General features: G+C 41.9%; 1 protein-coding gene across 1 annotated transcript; it reads right to left on the bottom strand.

Annotated features, from left to right (window-relative positions):
* Window positions 1–2933: 2933 nt before the first annotated feature.
* Window positions 2934–17644, bottom strand: zmat3 (zinc finger, matrin-type 3). The gene is made up of 6 exons (XM_049588760.1): window positions 17459–17644; window positions 12084–12826; window positions 11857–11997; window positions 9558–9724; window positions 9064–9167; window positions 2934–4773 (listed from the first exon to the last, which is right to left on the bottom strand). Exons 1-6 carry the CDS (start codon window positions 17580–17582, stop codon window positions 4565–4567), a joined length of 1488 nt encoding a protein of 495 aa, XP_049444717.1. The 5' UTR covers window positions 17583–17644; the 3' UTR covers window positions 2934–4564.
* Between the last annotated feature and the right edge of the window lie 1117 nt (window positions 17645–18761).

Below are 18761 nucleotides of genomic sequence, written 5' to 3'. Positions count from 1 at the left end.
TTGGGTGAAATGTTAACTATGAGAAACACTTGTAAATTTATATATGTTGATGGCCTCCTTCAGTGTCTGACTCATACACTGAAGGGCCAGTGATCTTTAATGGGTTTTTATGTCTTTTGTGTTTTCCACCAATCTACAGTTGTTGCTGTGATAGCTGTAATATCATCACAACAAAGCAGAAGAAAATGCCTTATAGTTTAGACCAGTGGTTTCCAACTTGGGGTCCCAAGATAAGTGTGAGGGGTCACAAGATGATTTAAGTGAGAGTATAGTCTCTGCCACACAAAATCATGTTTGTCTGGTTTTTTTTTACAACTTTTCGCAAAGTTGTTTATCCAGAAATACTGGACACTGTCACCTTGAGCTTTAGACACAAGGCTGAACTGTACCTGTTATACCTGTTACCTCTGTCCCAAGCGCAGAAACATACTGTTGGGCCCTTGCTGACCCTTCAGCTGCCACCCTCTGTACAGTAAATTGTGTATATATCCTGTCGCCTCCAAGTTCCATCTAACACAGTGCAACCAGCAACCTATATGTAGAAACTTCAAAATTCACCCAGACACTGATATGCTGGAATGATACCACCTGACGAATGCCCTGGTTTTCAAGTGTGCAGTTGAATGCCACATAACCTCAACATGGTCAGGGCAGGGCCAGGAACATTAGCTTCATGTCATACCTCTCTCCTTCCTCTTGTCTCCTGTTTGCTTTTTCAATATGGACTTTCCAATAAAACAGAAAAATGCCAACATAAAAAATGTTTAAAAGAAAAAAAAAGGTTTTCAATATCTCAGCGAGGTTTTTTGATTAAACAAAATTTGTTGTAGGAATATGCAACAAGTCTGAAAAGGTCTTAAAGCTTGGCTTTGACACGTGCTTCCTCTACAAGACAGGAGAGGACAAGATCAGCTAACAATGCAAAACTTTGTTCAATTAACATAGTTTGGCATGGAATAAACCTGGGACTTCTGGGGACTCTGGGGCTTTTGGGCCCCGTCTTGTTTAAAGTAGTGTTGTCAAAAATATAGTTTTCTTGATACATATCGAGTATAAAGAGCTTCAGTGCAGAATTGATACACCTGTGCCTGCTGCACTTTCTCGCTCTCTCTCATTGTTAACCTTTCACACTCCTTCTGTTGTTGTCTGTTCCTAACTACAGAAAGAAAAGTCACCTTTGTCATGGCATACTCTCGTTATATCTATCTAGCACTGGATAATATCACCATCTAGTATTGAAAATAGTATTGAATATTTTTGACCAGTAAACATTCATCTTTGGTTGCTCACACTGAGGCCGTAACCTGTGATGGGGTCTCAGGTGGATATTTTAAGGGGTTCCGAGCCAAAAAGTTCAGGAACCATTGGTTCATTGAATCCAAATACATGACTGAACAGAAACAAAAAAGGTTTCCAGGCTATTGTTTCGTCTTAAGGGCTCTTTAGGTGATGCCTGTTAGCAGCCTGCCATACGATCTCCTCATTTCCTCTATTCTTTTGCAGTTCATTATTTCATGTATTTGCTGAAGGTGTTCAGTCGCTGCTTTGGAGTGTGAGCCTGTCAACATAATAAAAGGTTATGGAACCCATTGTTTCTTGTAAGACAAAGAGTGTTATTTCTAGGAAGAGGAGGAGGAGTGCTATTAACAGACTGCAGTTCAGTCTAATGCGAAGAACTCCTAGCTGTGTCTCACCCACTGCTTTGGTTACAGCTCTGCTTTCATCAGCTCATCATTGTTCCTTTTTTATTACACCATACAGCACAGTGGGCTAACAAAACAGCGGTGCCTGTTATTTTCTATGTTTTTGTTTGTCTCTGGCTCTCTGGCTGTGCCTCTCTCGCATGTTTAAATCCCTACACACCACAGTGCGTTGTCCTCAAAGTGCTTTTCTCCTGAGTATGATCAGGTGTGTGTGATTGTGCTCGAGAGACAAATAGAGGATGTGAGCAGCTGCCTCTCCCCACAGCTAACGAAACCAGGGTGTCGCTTTTATTTCACTTTATAACAACTTGGATTACATGACCAGACCAGGCTTTTGACTGACTGAATCATGTGGTGTGTGTGTGTGTGTGTGTGTGTGTGTGTGTGTGTGTGTGTGTGTGTGTGTGTGTGTGTGTGTGTGTGTGTGCACTTAAGTTAGAAAAGCAAATTTAAAGTGAAACAGGAAGGTTTGTCTTCTTTTTTAAACTACAGATCCACTCTATTTGTGTATACTGTGTAGGTGAAACATGTTGAGATCTGAAAATCTAGAAGAATTATTTTAACTTCCACATAAAATGATTATGAAGCATAAATAAAATCTGTTTTTCTATTTAAAGGATCAAAGAATCGTCAGTCTGTAAATAACATTTCAAAAGACAAGAGCTGTTTGTTTCAAACAATAAAAATGTAGCATTTTAGATCCTGTCATTGTCATCTCTGAAAGAGATGGAGATAGCCAATCTTAAAGGCACGGTGCACTTTCAGTTGTTTAAAGGATGACTGTCTTACTCCAAACGTCTTAGTGGCTGCACTGTGTTCAGCTCAGCACCACCGAACTGGAACAGATAATCAAATAAACAGAAGCAGAAAATCTAATTTGACTCCGATTACATAACTGATCTTTTCAGGATGGGCTTAACACTGCAAAACAGCTGGACTGAAGTCATAGGGAATAAAAAACAAAACAACATAAAACAAAAACAATCTGTTTACAAATCCAGGGAAAATCCATGTCACTCCTCTGCAGCTGCTTCACACTGCAGTAAAACCTGGTTATGTCCCCTCTGGGAATCAAGATTGATTGGGAGAATTAAATGATATGTCTTACAACCAGAAACATCCATGAGCAGTGCACACGTTCAGCAGCAATTTGCAATCTAATTAGAGGTGTGGAGTTAAATGCTTTCGGCTGCAAACATCAAGTTTCCAATGTCGCCCCCCCCCCTCCCCCTCACAGTGCCAGTTTGACTGTGTTGTCAATACAAAGATTGAGCTTGTGGCCTGCCTCAATCAAAGCTTCAAAGTCAGATGTCTCCTGGCATGTGGTTCTCCGGCACAGTCACAAAGATGAGACTAGCAGTTTTTAACGAGACGGATGGTACCAGAGTTACTCTACCAATGAACAAGAGCATCGAACAAAGTGGTACAGAAGGGCCTACGGTAAAATCCACCCACAAACATACAGAGACAGACATTCAGTCAGTGCACACTTTGTACAAGATTCCTGATAATTATTAAATAGATTATGAGTATTTACAAGATACGCTAGGCTAACATTAACCAAAGAATCAATAGTATTTTTGTATATCATCCTATATTTACATCTATAACCTCATTTGAGAATATGTACATATTATTTATGTGGATTTATCACAAGAAGAGAGACACAGAATATAGAAAAACCCAATCAATACTGTAGATTGGTTTCCACTATATGTCAAAATGGCTAGCCAAAGTTTACTCTTTAGCCTAATTCTCACTAAAGGCACAAACAAGGCTAGCCGGGGTGTAGCCTTCAGCCTGATACACACCAAAGGACCACTACGCTAAGAGGTCGGCTAAGGCTAACAGAGTCATCTAACACCACCACCTCTACCAGATGTTTGTTGTGCTTTGTCGTTTTAAATTAGCAAATAGTGCTTTGGATGTTTTTTTCTAAAGATGTTGAATTTGTAGCGCAGTGGTCACTAAGCAGCCCTGAAGTCCCTGCGGTAGGGCCTGTAGAAAAATACCTGTGGGGCTGATTCACACGCAGGAATTGAAACAAGTCTCAAACTTTGTCCTCGGTGATGATTGTGTTCCCAAGGATGAGACGTGTTCTGACCTCAGGTGTTTCCCTCTATACTTCCTTTTACTCTCACCAACCACTTTCTCTCTATTTTCCACATTTTGCATTCTCTCTTAATGCTTGAGCCAGAGAAATAAAAAAAGTCATTCTATTTCTATGGCTTGAACTCTCTAGATGTCCTCATCTTTCCTAAGTGTGCTTCCTCTCCTGTTATTTTTGCACTCCGTGCACCATTAGTTCTCTCTCTCTAGTTCTCCCCCTGTAGCCTGCACAAGCTCAAGATTTGCTTGCAATTCATTTGCATTCACCTGGATCCTGAGTCAGAGCACAACCTACTCAAAACCTCAGAGGAAGGCTGACCAGAGACAGTATAACAAAAGGTGATGGGTTTAAAAACGTGATCTGTGCCAGTGTCTTAAAAAAGAGACGTTTTGACTTCCCCATCAAAAATCCACCCTTTCCACAAACTCCTGTTCTCTGGGCACATGTTCCAGCCTGCTGTAAAATACAGACTAAATTTCAAGAGTAATACCCAGATCAAATAAATCCATCAAATCCAATTATAGCTTCATATGGTAGAACATTATGTCAAATACGAGGATTTAAGTATTTAAGTGTATATCAAATGAATTGCAACAAGATCTTGAGGCCATTTGGGCTAATCCCTTCACTAAATATGCCCTTCAAACACAGGGTAGTATTTGCTTTCCTGCATTTTGGATTTGTACTGTCTCTCCACCTATTCTGTCCCACTCTAATCTCGGTCTACCCCCCCTCTCCCCGCTTGTGTCTCTTAGCTGTAGCCGAGGTTCTCCATCTCATGGCGGTATCTTAACTCTGACACTTTTGCTTTGTGCTGCTTGCTTTCAAGATGCTGCCTGAAGTCCGTCTCCTGCTCGGCTCCACAGTTGCACATGGAGCAGTAGAACTGTCCGCTGGGAGTCACACACATGGCCAAGTCCCTGGGGATGCGCTGCCTCGGTCTAGGGTTGTAGTACGGCCCTAAAGGGAGAAGAGAGAAGAGACAACAGACAGGAAAGAAGTAAATTGTAGCTAAGCATTAAATGGCTGATTCTTAACAGATTTGTCTATCATGACAGCTGGAAGATTATTCAGAGGAGGACTAATGGTATTATTTTACCATGAGTTATTAGTTATTGTAATGGTACGCCAAAATTTAGCGAATAAAATGTCCGAAAATTGTGAAAATGCACAACATTCTCTTAAGTCCAAGGTCTTAAAATTGCTTGTTTTGTCCAGGCGTCCCAAACCCAAATATATTCAAATGTTGGTTCTCAGTCCAGACTAAAAAAAATCTGTTGCATGCCTTGCTAGGAAATTTGGAACAGGTAATCGTGGTGCCCAGAGGATGAAGAGGCCTACAAATGGCGATCCCCTGACTTTTCCTCTAGTACCACCATGAGTTTCACATATGTGGTTTTGAGTGAAATGTCTTGGCATATATCGAATGAACTAACATCAAATTTGGTAAGGACATTCGTGCCCCCCTTAGACTGAATTGTAGTAACTCTGGTGTTCCCTTAACATTTCCTCTGGCGCCACCGTCAGATCAAAATTTTAACATTTAGTAGTAACAGTCATCTATGATCAGTTACCTGCAAAACTAATGACATTCCCTTCAGCCTCAGCTTATCTTTGAGTTTAGTGTTAATTAGAAAATGTTGAGATGTTAACATGCTAAACTAAGATGGTGAACATGCTCAGCATTACACCTGCTTCACATCAGGGTGTTAACAGTGTCATTGCGAACATGCTAATGTTAGCATTTAGCTTAAAACACTGCCATGCCTAAGTACAGCCATTAGCATGGCTGTAGATTTACAGAGCGCTGTCTTACACCCGGCGCAAAGTGGCACCCAGTGGAGCGCAACTTTGATTGCTAGTTTCCAGTGTAACCAGCAAATGTACTTGCACCAATTTGTTTGCCAATAGGTCTTAAATTGAGGTGTGGTCAGGTGCATTGTTGATGGTTTGCTATTTTTAGGTAGCAGGAAGTGTAGACTGACCAAACGTCCTCTTTTGCCCGGACATGTCCACTTTTCACGTCCCGTCCGGGGCGTCTGGGGGGTTTTTATAAACTGATGATAATGTCCGGTTTTCCGTGTGTTTGTGTGTGTGTGTGTTAGAGTGCAGCACGGGCCGCATATTTCTGTCCGAACCCGAACCGAGCCCGACATTATTTAATGACCAAAGCACTGAGTTTCTGTCACACAGTTGTTATGGTTACAGGCTATTTAACAGGCCGGGCGTGCTCAGCGGAAAGGGAGACCTCCGTGTTTGAGACGGGAGCGGGCGGCTGGAGGTCCGACGCTTCTAGCGAGAGGAGAGGGAGAAATATATCAAAATAAGATAAAATAGGAAAAACCTGTCTCCCTGTTTTATTTTATTTTCAGCTTTTAATCAAGGCGGAGGCGGGCAGCTGGAGGTCCGAGACTTCCAGCGAGGGGAGAGGTAGAAACAAACAGCCAATGTGTGTGTGTGTGTGTGTGTGTGTGTGTGTGTTATGTTCAGGTCTTGTCACGTAAATAACAGTGCCCAAGCAATACACAGGACAGACAATAGGATTTTATTTATTTTTACACTACATGTTCACTGAAAGCTGACCGAATCCGACCCGAGCCCGAATACAATTTATAGCTACATTTTTTACCAAACCCGGCCTGACCTGTCGGGTACCGTCGGGCTCGGTTCGCCACACTCTAGTGTGTGTATGTGTCTCCTATTGGGGCCTATCTGAATTTCTGTCTTTGAGAGATATTATTTTGTAATATAACTGAATTTTCTATCCATACATATAAACTTTATATATAATAAAATTATAAGGCATCTTTGAGTAAACTGCGAGTATCATTTAAGTAGGCTATGTCGTGGCCAGGCCGAGTGTCCTCTTTTTTGGAAATCAAAATATGGTCACCCTAAGGAAGTGAGTGCATTTTTGGGTGCATTATTCAGAAAGTAAGACCACGCCTACATTGGCTGGTTCACAACCATCTTTATAAAGTCTATGTTCACAACGTGCATACAATCTCCTTGTTACACACACAGGGACGTGCAGATGGGTTACAGGTGGGTGAAATAATACATAAAAAAGACAAATATGGCTGACATTATCTAAAATATCAACGTAGCAGAGATCACAGCAGAGCTACAGAGCCACTGTCCGATTGCATGAGTAGCAGCGTAAATTCATTGGTTATTTCAGAAGCTAAAAGTTTAGTTCTGTTTCCTCCATCAAGTTTACAACTACAGTTTCATGTTACACCAAAAACACACCTATGATTAATGAAGGGGCTAACTAACACCCCTTTGCCCCTTACTCCTTACGTTGCACTCAGATTATGCACCATTTAACTAGCAAATGTGGCTGGACACACCCTATATGCACTTACAGCATGCACTTTAGACCATGTGCTATAGATCTTTTAAATAGCGACCAAAGTCTTGTTGCTCGATAAATGACTTACACAGCTGATTACTAAAATTGATTCATTCACCACTCATCTTAGCACAAATTAGATGTTTTCCACGTCAAATTTTAGGCTGGGGACACACCCAAAGCTAGTCCAGCATCACACACTTACATTGGTATATCACTGATGTGTGTGATAAAGATACACAAGTCATCTGGGATTACAACTAGGTGGATCATTGGAAAGCGTATTGCTTGTTTGTGCGTGTGTGTGTGTGTGTGTGTGTGTGTGTGTTACACAGTAGAAAAATGAGAAGGAGATTCGAGAGAGAGATACAAAGACAGCGAGAAGGCAACCGCAGGAGAGAGTGCAGCTATTTTGGGATTTGTCCATCAAGAAAACTGATTAAATCAGCAGAACGTTGTGGTGTGTGTGTGTGTGTGTGTGTGTGTGTGTGTGTGTGTGTGAAAAAGAGAGTGGATGAGAGAGAGAGTGAGAGAGGAAGTGAATTGGCTCTACTTTATGATTTATCCTGAATTATCTTGATCCGAGGTCTTACTGTTTTTGTCTGTGGAAAGACAGACACATAGCGGCAAGAAGGAGATGGTTGTTTGACGTCAGCAGAAAGTCTGACGTTATCTACTCTGTATCTGTTTTCACACACACACAAAGGTCGAAAGCAGACACTCACACTACACTAACACACAGGCAACATGGTAAAGTTAAAACTAGCTTTCAGCCAAAAATGATGTCGGCTAACCCTGTGTCAAATAAAAAACTGGTAAAATGTGCACAGCCATGTTACTCTCATAGTGCAGCTTCATGTCAGCTTTTCCAAAACACCCAAGGAGGTTGATAAGTGGGTGCTCCAATAAGTCTATAAAATAAAATTAAATAACAAACACTGGGTGAAATAGTCCACTTTTTACAACAGTATTTCTTAGCTTTATCTGCACGGTGTCAACTGCTGCTACAGCCAAGAAATGCTGCCTTAAAAGGCTGTTAGTAAAGAAAAATGTAACATCTGGTGTAGGCCACTGAAAGACACCAGTTAGGTGTCAGATAAAAAGCTGACTTTTTCATGATACACACAAAAAAGTCTGTTTTCAATTCAGAGTTTCCATATGGGGCAGCCTTAGGAATAGCATGTTTAGTATTTTCTAGTGTTCATCATATCTTTTTAACCAGCTGCAGCAGTTTACTTCACTGACGTATTCTGACATCAGTAGATCTGGAATTTTTCTCTCCCCCAGGGGATCCACTACAGCTCAGTGAGCTATTGGAGCTCATGGCGGCATTATGTGCAGCAAAGCTGACTTTCCAGCATACAGTACAGTATATACATTGTATGTATACGCTATGTGTGTAGAGGTCATTCTGGATTATAGCACATTAAAATAAATTGAGCAGCCATGGGCCGTATAGCTGTGCAGTTGCTCACTGTGCAGCACAGTTTTAGCATGGAGTTCTGGATGCCAGTGCAAAGGGATTACTGAGAGCTAAATTTTCTTTGAACCCAAAATAATCCAAATACAAAAGAAATAACCAGGACAAAGGAACAGTTGACTGCTGATTGTTTCTTTTACATAGCTTTTTGTATATGGTCAGATGTAATATTTTCTGTGGTTATGATTTCTTAATGGGGCAACATCAGCTGCTAACAGTAGCTCGTTAGTGTAGCTGATATGGGATTGTTCATTGTTTCACCAATAAACCACAAAAATAGCCACTGTTGGGTTCGTGTGTTATACTGTTTAACAGTTTAACATTAACAGTTCAAAACATGAGTTTGCATCTAGGTCTATGTCAGTGAGTGTCTCTGTTTTTAAAGGTGTAATTTATTTATTTTTTAATATTTTACCTGGCATGGAAGCAGGTAGCTGTGGGCTGCGGCGGTTTTTCACCAGTCTGTACTCGCTGCCATCTTTCCTGTTTCTTCTTGGGGCTGTCTCGCTGCTGCCTTCCCTGAAACAGGCAGAGCCAGAGTCACAGTCACTTCAGTTGTATCCAAAAGATGAGTAAGCCACATCATCTGGCTATGTGTTTCCACACTTTCAGCTTGGCTCGTTCCATAATCAACAAAGCCAAAACCAGCTATTTTTCTCAACTTTGTATTTGGGAGAAAGTCAAACTAGACAGTTATATCTTCAGTTATATCTGTATATCTTCTCAGGTCATTCAGATTAACATAAATGAGGCATACAACAAAATATGACTTCAAATTCATATTGGTTTGGAGACCTTAAATCAGTTGTGGCTCTCAGAAGATTTGAAAGATAAATGCTAGGCCAATATAAAGCTAAATAAGGATGAGACCTCTTACCTTGCAAGAAAAAATTCTTTACTTAAACCTACATGTTATTGGAGTTCTGTTGGGCCTCAGCGAGCCGTAGTTTCTTGGCATGGTTCTTGCCCTGGTAGTGGGCCTGTGCCACTGCCAGTGAACTGAAGGAGGCGTCACACAGCTTACAATAGTCATTCTCTGTGGCCAAGATGACCCGGGTCGCCCCCTTGTACTGCGCCTGCAGACACAGGACAAAGCAGTACAGTATACGTGGTGAGAGGAGTTAGGGAGTAAACACTGAGAAAGACAATACATTTTTAGATCTAGTTGGAGGAAGAGAAGAATTTTCAACAGAAAATATACACCAATGCAAGGAATTAAATCATTACAGAAATCACATCTAAGAGCTTAGGTCCAAAATAGTCATATTGTTAGTTTGACATTTTTAAAAGATAATGAAAACAACAGACAATTTCAGGTTATGTTGCCCATTATATTTACACTTTTAAGGCTTAATACAGTCATGTGCAAAAAGGACAGTTACAGGTACAAAATTTCCTGAGATCTAAATTGTAAAGTTGTGTGCTGGCAGATTTGTAATTTGTTCATGTGTTTAGTTGACGTTTTTATCAAAAGTGAACAATGATGACAGCAAAACAAGCACTGCGTAGCCAGACCTAACTCCAAAGCGATGTGTCAGGGCTAGAGAAAGGTCTGGAATCACCGCTTATCTAATCGCTCTGGCTTGTTTGGGTTTCTTCAGATCAGTCACAGTCTTCTTAGGTGGTGCTAAGCCCGAATGCAGTGACAGTGATCTTGCATAATAGTGTCAGAGGTGAACCTGTTTTGGTGAAACATTTGCACGTGGGGAGGCGAGCCCAGTCATTAAAATGTCAGTGCAAAAGAAACCACCACAAAACATTAACAGTCATATGCCATGTGATTCAACTTTTAGTGATAAGAAAGACAGACATAATTTGATAATTGGTGCCCTAGAGGTGAAGCATGACTGTACTTAAGCTCTGGATGAGCTCACTAAACCCGTTAAAACCCCAGACAATTTGCTGGCTATACACGGCTCTAGCAGAACATTACTACAATCATATCACATGTGGATGAATCTGTATATTCTCCAAGATAATGTCCCTGGCACATGCTGCTGCCAGAGTTACAAGGCGTGGCAAATAAACTCCAGCTAGCCATGTCAGAAAATGGATCACCATCAGGCATGAGAGTCTCGGGCATGTGGAGTGTGGGCTTTTCCGAGGTGTGTTGTTTTACTCACTGCAGGTCTTTACAACAATTCACCAAAACAACAATGCAGGCATGCCTTGTTGCACAATCCAAATCTTTACCAAAACATGCCATTTTCAGTGTGTAAGTTGCTAACTCAGAGGTTGTTGTTTCCGGTCGCGAAGAAGATTTGTAAATGGTAACATGCAAATAGCAGAAGGAAGGGAGAATGCTAGCCGAAATGACAGGCTTGTAGCTACAGTCTCAGTCCACTACGTCTGAGTCAGACTAATGTTTCAATGACATGGTATAACCTCAAACCATCAATAACTGATTTTCTTGGCCACCTCGGGACAGCAGGAACAAGTATCAACATTGACATGACATGACATGATCTTCAAGTTGATATGGCGACCTTGTTAGCAAACAGCTGTTAATCTTCACATTTAGCAGTTACAAAACAACATTATCATTCATTTGGAGTTGTGTTTCTGGTTGCCTTGTAAATTTAGGTCAAATCTTAATTGTCCTTTTAGCTCTGATTTTGGTCTGCACCAACTCCTGAGGGAAATATCTGCTAGCTGCTAAATGTTTCAGTGTGTTCACCAGCTAGTCTCTAACTTGTTTGCTTGCTGTTTGATGCCTGTTACAGCTGAAAACGACACCACGAGAGTAGTAAGAGTGAAACAAAACAGTAAAATGGTGGGCCAGAAGGCTAACTATTGAGCTGAAACTCACCATAAAGCTCTGTAAAGCCGAGGGGAGCTGCTGATTCAGAAGATAATTCTCAGTAGATACATCACAACGTAGGATCCGGGTCACATCATTAAATTGTTTTCACATTGTCACTTGATACATAGCCTTGTTTAACTCTGAGACGATGTAGCATCACAATAAAATGTATTATGTATAATAATCTAATTGCAGCAGAATGTGTAGAGACAGTAAATTCTTCAGTGGTGATAAGATGATGAGTTTCCGCTGTCCAAATAAAACAGAATGACTGTGCAGCTCCTTACCGCCTCCTCACAGGGAAACTACCTCTATCAGCAGACTGGCCACTTCAGCAGCAGTCCACCCACGTTCTCGACTAAAACTGTAGCATTTAGGTAGGCTGGTGCTGAGTTTGGATCTGACCTGCCTGCCTGCGTCACTGTCGTTTGATCCTGAGCTGAGGGATGTCTGGCCAGCTGCCTCGACGACTTCTGGGATTCTGATGGCTGGAGGCTGTTGACTGCCAGCGTAGAAATTTCTTAACTTTTTACTGTGGTTCTTCCCCTAAACAGACAGATAAAGAGATATGTATTTATTTATTTATTTATCTTAATATTTAACATGTTTCTTACATGTGGATTTCAACTGACCTGGTAGTGAGCTTGTGCCTGCTGAGCAGAGTTGAGGGTAACGTTGCAGAGTTTACAGTACAGTGGTTTACACAGTTCCCCCAACCCCAGAGAGTCTTCCTGCTCCTCCATCCCCAGCAGAGAGCCCTCATCCTGGGGCTGCTCGCTTGCTGGGGCAGCCTGACCCGGCAGAGGACCAGGGATGAGGCAGGACATCGGGGCTGGAATTAGAGCTGGTCCTGGGGGTCTTGGGGGGAGGTGTGAAGGGTCAGGGCCTGGAGCAGGAGGGGAGGACATGGGGCTGGGAGGGAGGGGGAATCGGCCGGCTCCGGGCGCGACTACAGGTGGGGGCACCAGTGCTTGGGCAGGGTTCAGAGGTGGAGGCCCCAACGGTTGTATGAGGTCCATGGTTGGAGGCACTATAGCTTGTGTGTGATCAACAGGTGGGGGCCCCAAGGTGTGTGCCATTGGTGGAGGCCCTAGTGGCTGAGCTGGGGCCATTGGAGGGGGGCCTAAGCTGTGTGGTGGGGTAATGGGTGGGTGTCTTAACGTGTGAGTAGCAGTCATGGGAGGGGGGCCTAGAGTCTGGGTGGGAGCCATAGTTGGGGGTCCCATTGCCTGAGCAGGGGCAAGAGGTGGTGGACCGAGAGGCTGCGTAGGCGCCATTGGCGGAGGTCCCAGCTGGTGCAGAGAGTCCATGTGGTGGAAAGGCTGCTGGGGATGGCTGAAGAGACTCAGGGGAGGTTTCAACATGGTCTCCGGGCCTGTGAACAGAGGCAGATGCCTTTCTTTTAGACGGGGGCAGAGATTGAAATCAAAGACATTTCCTGCAAGGAAATTCAGTACCCTTGATGTGGGAAAAAGTGTTGTATGGGCATTAGTACTACTATATTCAAGGAAACCAGAAAGTATTCAGAATGTTCCTGCAATGATAGAACATATTAAGAAGTTTTTAGCCACGTGGGCTGGTTGGTCCACCACTTCAATCCAAATTAAAATAGCTCAACAGCTATTGGATTGATTGTCATGAGATTTGGTATTTATGGTCCACACAGGATGGATCGTAATGACGTATCTAGCACCAGCAGAATGACAACATTTTCACTTATCCAGGAAAATATCTCAAACAATTACTGGATGATCTGCCACAAAATTTGGTTCAGACATTCAGTTTCTGACTTTTTATCTCGCGCCATCATCACGTCAATTTTTCATTTTGTCTGATACCACAGTTTGTGAACAAATCCCTGCAAAAAAAACGATGGGATTCCCATCAGCCTCGCCTGCAGTTTGTGTTAAGCTCTAAGTATCATATCAGTTCACAGTCTTATTACTCTGCATCTAAATCTGGCTCTGAATCAAAATATATACAAGCCCTGACAGTCCATGATAGTAATTGGGATCATCCAAATTTGTTATGTACCAAATTTGGTTTAGTTTACAGGATGAGCAATGAATAATGATGCAATCAAATTTAATCTGTTGAGGTAGACATGGGTGGGATCTCTTGTGGCAGGTTTATCTTAAAACAAGGAATCCAGAATTTTGAGTCAATGCCACACAGTTCAGACATTATATGCAAAGAATCTGCTTTCTAAATGGCACCAGACACTGGGCTCATATTGCTTATATGTACACCAAATTCCACTGAAATCTATAAATGTATTTTAAGATATCTCATTGGCTAACAGACTGAAGCAGACTGGCTCAGGAGGCAGAGCAGGATATCCACTAATCAGACGATTGGGGATTCAATCTCTCGCACCTCTGGTCCACATGTCAAAGTATCCTCGGGCAAGAATACTGAACCCCAATTGCTGCGTCTGTGCATGTGAATGTCTAAACTGAGTAGCAGATAGCAAGCACCTGTCACGTGAATATGTGTGTGTGAACTGGTCGATAAACATGTGATTTGCAGTAGATTAGAGTGCTGATGATGCTTCAGATACTGACTTACGTGGATACTGTCTATTGACAGATCATCAAATGGACACTGAAGAGGGACTTGGTGAAAATCAACTGAGTGATGTACAGTGACACTAAGAGAAGAAGCATTTTTTCCTCGAAGCCCTGAGGCAGGAGGGATGTAAAGAGATGGGCAAATGGAAACACATTCTCGGACAGAGGAGCTTCACACTCCAGTGGGCATGAGAAAGATTAGGCTGAGCCTGCAGCGCCTGCAGTCATGTATACGGGACGTTACATACACATGCATGTGCATACACACAAACGGTGACAGTGACAATAAAAACTCCTCAAGCTTCTTTGATCCGAAGAGATCACAGCCTCAAGTGTGACTGCTTGAATAGACTGATGTAGTGTGTGTGTGTGTGTGTGTGTGTGTGTGTGTGTGTGTGTGTGTATGCATGCATGGTAGACCTGGGCATGTATGTATAAGAAAAAAGAAGAAAGAGCATTATATTAGAGAAGGCAGTGTGCTGATTTCTCTGTGTGATCGTTTGTGCTGCTCTAATGCTCCATTCTGTGTGTGTGTGTGTGTGTGTGTGTTTATAACAGCATATATTGTCAGGTCAGTAATAGGCCAACAGCTGTCTCAAAACTCCCCATGCTGGAAGCTTTTATCTGGAATCCACTTGGACGCCCAATGGCAATGATTCATGGACCCAAAATAACATCCCGAGGTGTTTGTGTTTCCGACTGCTGCTCGCTGTCAGTCTGTCTGTCCAGTCTGTCGGGCCGCCTGTCTGTCACCTGGCCTGGCTGACCTCAGGAGAAAGGTATGCTAGACAAGGCACTGACCTTACAGTCCTGTCAACTGCAAGATGAGACTGTGGGAGAGTCAGCAGGGCTGGAGGGGTTGCCAATATGCAGCAGTTTTGTGTAAATAAATATCAGTTTCACTGTGTATTGCCATTGCTAGTGCTGTTTAGACAGATCCTGCTAAAAAGAGCTTGTATATTTGCTGTTTTTAGGAGCTCCTTCTTAAGAGATATTCTCTGGCAGGGAGCAGCAATAGTGATTTATTGACAATAAACATTAGAAGAAGCTGGTCTGAACTGGCCATTGTGAGTGGACAGTTAAAAGAAAGCAGCTCTAACAGGACCTCAAGCTTCATAAGCAAAAAATCTAAAGAGAAGTCACAGACACACTTAAAGTCATTTGCGGAAATATCCTAGCAATGAAAGCTTTTGTATTAAAGATGAAGGCAAAACAGGGAAAACATGGTTTTAAATGAAGATATTGTACCCATTCAAAGGTTAAACATGGCCTAAGAGGTAGTACAATACAGCATGTTTTGAGTTTGTGCCTTAAATATTCATATAAATTCATATTTTTCATTCAGACACCTCCTCAATGATCACTATAAACGCCACCAATCAAGTTCTACATACAGCCCATCATCAACCTAATCAGCAGCAGCCTCATGAGAACTCTTCAACCCCGATTGAGACAGCCTGCACAGCAGTCCGGAAGCCTCACCGCAGCCACAATTATAAGCACAAAGGGCGACTGGTTCTTTTTGCTTGATATCATACCATTAGATAGTTCAGAGTACATATTGTGCCACCACAAAATAGATGACTAACTATGTGCGCATTTATTGTATATCTGTTACAATATGATGTGAGCTTGAAGACATCACTGTGAACTATTTCTCCAACACTGCCTCCCCACCACCGAGTGTTTTCTCTTTCCTGACCTCTTCCTCAACTCGCGGTGATGCTGTCAAATTACTGTGCATCACGACTTAATGTAGCCTTTACTGTGGCTGAAAACAGGGCTGATACCTCTCCATAGGTTTGATGTGAGCTAGATGGGCCAAGGTCAGTTTTGTCCTCCTCCTCCTGAGAGACCCAGATCCAAGCCCATAAAGTGCAATCTACAGAGCTGCAGCACATACTGTGTGCATGTTCACAGCAGTGGGCCTTGCTGCAAAGTCAAAAACATATTTGTTGTTTTGCATTTGGGTTTTTGGAGAGGAATCAACTTTGCAAGTCAAAGTCGGGCTTATGTAATATCGCCCTGAAGCAGAAGGCAGTTGATCAAGAGATTGACAACACGGTAATGTTCATCAGAGATGTTGTTCTCCACGTCTCACAAGAATCAGCCAGAGTTGGGAAAAAAATCTCAGAAGTTATTCATTAGTTCATCACTCTGTCTGATAATATCATGTCCTCCACCGAGAATCTCTAAATAGGCCAAGTCTTCATTTTCTCTAGAGTTTCTCTTGCCGTACTGTCTTGTGTCACATCAATTATGGAGCAATGAGAAGCACATGCCTCCTGCACTTATTCCGTCTGCTTCAATGGGCACAAGACGACCGCAGAAAACAGCAAAAACCACATATGTCTTACTGTACTTAGCAATTTACTTACTGTAACATTCCAGTAACACATAAACTTTTATATTTCTGCAACACTAAAGATTTCAATGTCGTTCATGATGATTATTAACATAAAGTGAGCATATACTTATTTAAAGACTGTGAGCACCAGTCACCTTGCCTATGCATTAGGCTGTTATTTCTGTATTGATTAGCAATTATCAATTGCTTATTCTGGCTGGCAAAAAGCTATGAAATAAGACAAAACAGAGAAAGACAAGCAAATGCTCAGTTTTGTTCTTTTAATCTAGTAAATCCTTGTTATCTTCACGTATATGATGACATAAATGACTGATGGTTCACAAAAATGATCAAAAACATCCTCTTTAATGAGATACTCATTTCAGCACTGTATACATTTGACACCCAGTTAATTACAATAACTTCCACTGACTTCAGTCTAAGACTTCATGCAGTCTGTGCAATAAAAATGAACATTACCAGGTGGATTGAACCCTCTCATCCTGTAAATTTGAATCATCCATGCAGCAACATGACCATGATACATGATGGCCTCAAGCTCCTTAAAAACCAACAGTATCGCCTGCCTGTGCAGGTGCAATGAAAAAACACTTACTGTGTAATTGCCACATGTTACCATCATCTGTGTAGATCAAGCAATGCAGCGAAGGGAGCAGCAGCGTTCCCTTGTTCTGACAGCCACTTGATTAACTGCCATACACCAGGGATGAAAGTGAACATTGCATTGAGGCTGCACACTGTTTCAAATTACAGCCAGCAGACATCAGCACAAAACCTGAAGTCTCCCTGGAGCTCTCCTACAGCAGGTTACAAGAGACCATTAGAGTATCTCGACAAACCTCAGATTTTGCATCGCAGCATCCATGCTTTATAAACTGAACAGAATGATAGCTGGTGCACCCCTCTACATGACATTATGGTGATGACAGCAGCACCAAGGCAACCGGTTTCAACATCCACCTTCCCCATCTGCAAATGTCTCTGGTTGGATTTTCTCCATCCCTGCACATTAGCGCATAAGCCCGCTGACAGTCAGAGGGGAGATCCTGTATGGCAAGCCTCTCCTTACCTGGCAATCGGGCAAGATAATGGTTGCTGTCACCGTAGCTGACAGGCGGCGAGGTGTAATTTCTGCAGTAATCCGCACTCTGGTAGTACGCTGCATCCCCGTTCTTCAGCTGCAGCGCCATCATCGCAGTCACATCCCTTTGCCAACTTATCCTCTCCTAAAAACCGGGCGGCCAGGCAGGATGACAGTCCCTACCACACGCTCAGACACTGGGGCTTTCACCGGAGGGGGAATTCAAAGAGGAGAGGGGAATACAGAAAGCGACAGTTTACATTAATCCACAACAATAAACCACATTACGTTTTTCTTTTGACGTTACACACTAAAAAGATGTCCTGGACGTGAAATTAGATTTTTAAAGACATAAACCCTACCGAGGATCCTCCAGCGTCCCCCTGCCTCTTGGTACAGTCCATTTCCGATGCCACCGCTGCTGATTTGCATGGTTGGCAATCATGACACATTGTATAAATATGTTACACCTCTGTGGTGCACTCTAATCACCCATGGGTGGCTATTTATGAGTCCCATACCTGTAGGGCAAACAGTCGAGATGGTGCTGTAATGAAAATTATGTTACTATATGGGCAAATAAAATAAAATAGTGTTCAAAAAGAAATGTAACTGTGGAAACATGATAAAGTATTAAATAAGTTACAAATACTGTATTCTTTTTTTATTATTGTTGTAATATTGTTATTATTCTTATTATGGTTGTTAGTTGTACTGAAGTATTTCATATATTACACTATCTATACTATATTCCTTATGTTATAATATTGATATTACTGTTCCACATTAAAAAGCTAGTCAGTGGGCTTTGAGTTTATTATTATTATTATTATTATTATTGTTCTTATTATTATACTGTGTGCATTTTATATTTCCCCATATATGATATATATCACTGTTATTTATTTCCATATATTTTATTTTTTATCATTTATGTCTCAAAGTGGCTGAACTACCTCAATTAAGGTTGCAGAGTTTAAATGTAATTTCTGATTTATTTATTTAATTTAAAATGTTACATATCTATTTCCCTACCTCTTTAGCCTTTCTTTGTGCTGCTGTGAAGTGTGAGTTTCCCTTGGGATCAATAATGTCTTATCTTATCTTCTCATCCTGTCAAATTATGGGGTGCTCTGCAAAAACAAGTGGGTGTCACGCCCACAAACACTGGGACACTGTTGTATCTTATTATCTGTGCGCTTTGATGGTTTCGTTTGACCCCGTGATAACATTTAAATTTAAAAAGAATATGGTTTTGTGATTTTATGCATAATTGAGGCGACATGTTTAC

The sequence above is a fragment of the Epinephelus fuscoguttatus genome, linkage group LG10, assembly GCF_011397635.1.
Source record: "Epinephelus fuscoguttatus linkage group LG10, E.fuscoguttatus.final_Chr_v1".
NCBI classification, from domain to species: Eukaryota; Metazoa; Chordata; class Actinopteri; order Perciformes; family Serranidae; genus Epinephelus; species Epinephelus fuscoguttatus.
The sequence above is the reverse complement of the archived record's forward strand: the minus strand, read 5'-3'. Positions and strand labels throughout refer to the sequence as shown.